The sequence below is a fragment of the Blastomyces gilchristii genome (genome assembly GCF_000003855.2).
Source record: "Blastomyces gilchristii SLH14081 genomic scaffold supercont1.1, whole genome shotgun sequence".
Taxonomy (NCBI): Eukaryota; Fungi; Ascomycota; class Eurotiomycetes; order Onygenales; family Ajellomycetaceae; genus Blastomyces; species Blastomyces gilchristii.
Genome location: NW_003101682.1, coordinates 8,044,976 through 8,048,103, shown reverse-complemented (window position 1 = coordinate 8,048,103; position 3,128 = coordinate 8,044,976). Strand labels below are relative to the sequence as shown.

At 31.8% G+C, this 3,128-nt stretch overlaps 1 protein-coding gene across 1 annotated transcript; it reads left to right on the top strand.

Moving 5' to 3' along the window:
• Positions 1 to 2,233: 2,233 nt before the first annotated feature.
• Positions 2,234 to 2,791, top strand: BDBG_00883 (uncharacterized protein; the record flags this gene model as incomplete). The annotated part of the gene is made up of 1 exon (XM_002629591.2): positions 2,234 to 2,791. A coding segment is annotated over one exon (558 nt), but the record flags the coding sequence as incomplete, so codon positions are not given.
• Positions 2,792 to 3,128: the final 337 nt, after the last annotated feature.

Here is a 3,128-nt window from a genome sequence, read left to right as displayed (position 1 = left end):
GGCATTGTAGTCAGAATTAGACTGACCGTGTGACCGTGTCTGAGACCAGGACTAGATTTTTTGATAGTTTCATTATCAATTCAACTGATCCCATTACACAGTTTTAACATTAGATAGTAGTTTCATACTGTCTCAGTGAGACTTACTGTCTACTCTTGTCACATTTTTCAAATGAGATCATGATTTTCACTTCTCAATTTAAATTATTTTTATTGCTTTAAATGACTTTAAATCTTATTTGAGTGTTATCAAAAAGTGTTACTTTTTTAAAAATTAAAAATAGTCTAAAAAAAACCTTAAAATGTCTAAAAATAGTAACTTCATGTCAAGAATAAAACTAAATGAAATCAAATGAGATCACTTTCTCATTTTTTTCAAGTCATGGTTTCATTTTAAGATCTGATATATAGCCACTTTACATGTTTTTTTAATGACTAGTCCCAGCGGGATTCACGCCAAGAAATGTATGAGACCAGACCAAATGGGACCAAACATGAAATTCATGGTCCCGGCGGCCAGTCTAGTCAGAATGATGAAGTTTTCAAAGAAGAATAACTCAATTGAAGCTATAACTGATTTTTGAACTTTAATATCAGTTATCAACTGAGAAAAGAACTGCTGATTAATTTCATTTCTGATTCTGAAAATGAGATTTGAGTTTTGCTTGTTTCTTTGCAAGATGTTCTGATTTGAGACTTTGAGAATAAGTCTTCTATTTCTGAAGATTTAGAAGTTTTTCTCTTTTTGCATTTTTTTCTTCACTTTTCTATGAATAGAAGTATGAGCAGTATTCTTCTCAGTTTTCTCAGGATTTTAAGCAGATTGTGAGATAGCAGATTTAGAGACAGTAAATTCAGCTGCTTGAGTATATATTTTCTTCTGATTTAAAGAAGAAGAAGAAGTAGAAAAGAAAGAAGAGTAAAATGAAGAGTCAGTGATTATACTAGGAATTTTCAATGTTTTTTAAACTGTGTTTGAAATTCCAAGTTTGAACTTGATCATCTTCTATAGTTGTCTAGTCTGAGTATGAATAATTAATAGAACTTCTTCATTCATCTCACTCAGACACTGCTTTTCAAGAATCTTGCTTACTTTTTCAAGTTTCTGTATTTCAAGAACTTGTTATTTCTCTATTTCTTCTTTCTTTCTTCTCTTGAGAATTTCAATCTCAGAAATAGCATTTGAGAAAGCATCTTTTTCCACATCAACTGAGTGTATTTTTGAACTCATTATTCTTACTCAATGAAAAGTTGATCAGACTGTTTCAATTAAGATATTTATTGAACTCTTTTGAAAAGTTGATCAGACTGTTTCAATTAAGAGATTTCTAAGTCTGTTTTCAAGTGAAAAGTTGATCAGACTGTTTCAAAAGAAGAATAAAAGACTTTTATATATAAAACACCTGATTTTTTTCACACTAGTTCAGTAACTAGGTTAGATTTTTAAAGAGAATCTAATAAACTAAAATTGATTTTTAAGATAAATCAATAAAATCTTTACAATCTCTTTCTTGAGATACAGTGAGAAAAAGTATGATATCAATTGATAATAAATCAGATAATATGACAATTTTTAAGAGAAAAACTGATAAAAAATAAATCAATTTTTTGCAGAGAAATTGATTAAAACTATTCAATTTTATTCTAAATCATTCAATTCTTCTCACACAACAAGTGTGCAACTCAAATCAGTTAATAAAGAGTGTAAAAAAGAATTAAGTATTAATGAAAGCTCTTCAGTCACTGAAAAAGTAATTCTTACTTAAAAGAATATAAAATTATGACAGAAAACAACTCTGTTTTTAATTCTTTATAAGAATATTGTGTAAAATCCAGAGAAAAACATCTTACTTTTTCAAGAGAAGTAAAAAACTATTTCTAAGATCTTTTTTTTGCATTAACTGCTGTAGAAGAATAAGATAGAAACTGCTAAGATATGCACTACTGTATACTCTCTATCAAGACTTTTCCTCTTCAGAGTCTTGATATTATAGAGAATATAAGTCTGTTTCTATATAATAATATAAATATTGTCAGTGGGATGTAGAGGAACTGGTTATTTATATCTCAAAATAGAAGACTTTGTCAATGATTATATCAATATAGAGTTAATTCTCAAATTTAATAGAAATCTAGTGTTGCTGTTCTCAATTCCTTGCAGAATCTATTGAATATTGAGGTATTAAAACTAGATTTAATATATCTCACTGTGCAGGGATCAAAGGCTCAGTCAGACCTTGGGGTATACTGAATTTATAGTTGTTGACATGCTGTTGACTTGTTCTGTTGACTCATTGTCCGCTGGTTATGTATCGACTACTGTTGCTGAGGTATCTTTTTGTATTGTTCTGCCGGGGATGGGCCAGATTGGGAAGGGCGGTACGAGGGTGGGACTTGGCGTTGATGTTTTGGAACATCAAAGATGGACAGGGTTTTCGCGGAGGTTGCTCCTCAGATATCTCCACAATTACAGATCGGGGATCTTCCAAAATCGAGAAGATTGGTGCATATGGCTAGGTCTCTTCATCTTACAATTTGTATGGCAATTTGGCCCGGGGTTGTGGTGTGGTAGGGGAGAACGGGGGATAATCCCACACAGGAGTTTCGAACAATGTCTGGTTCATGTTTGGCTGAATAACTCCACCATCACACGGGGTATGCGGTCGGCGATGGGGTCAAAATGCTCGTATGATCGAGGGCGTTTCGATGGATCTATCGGCGGGTTCTTATTCGAAAAATCGAGCGAGTTCGTGCTGGAGCGGTTGTCTGAGTGCAGGTGTATAAGTAGCTGAAGTATAACATCTTCTATCACTATTCTGTATACTCTTGAGCTTGATAAGACAGTTATTCAATGTCTGAAGTTGTATATAGAAATCTTTATAAGTCTGATCTTCATCTACACTATAAGAGTCTGTAAGAGTTTGAAAGTTAATATTTTCTTAAGCATATTAATCTTTATTTAATTCTCTCAAGATTGATCACCTGCTTCTAGAATCTTAGTGTCAAAGTTAGAAATAAATATTATAAGAGAAGTGTTTCTCTGTTAGATACTCTGTAATCAATCTAATACTTTCTGTTATATAACAGTGTTTTAGAACAGAATATCAAGATGTTTGATAATATTATCAG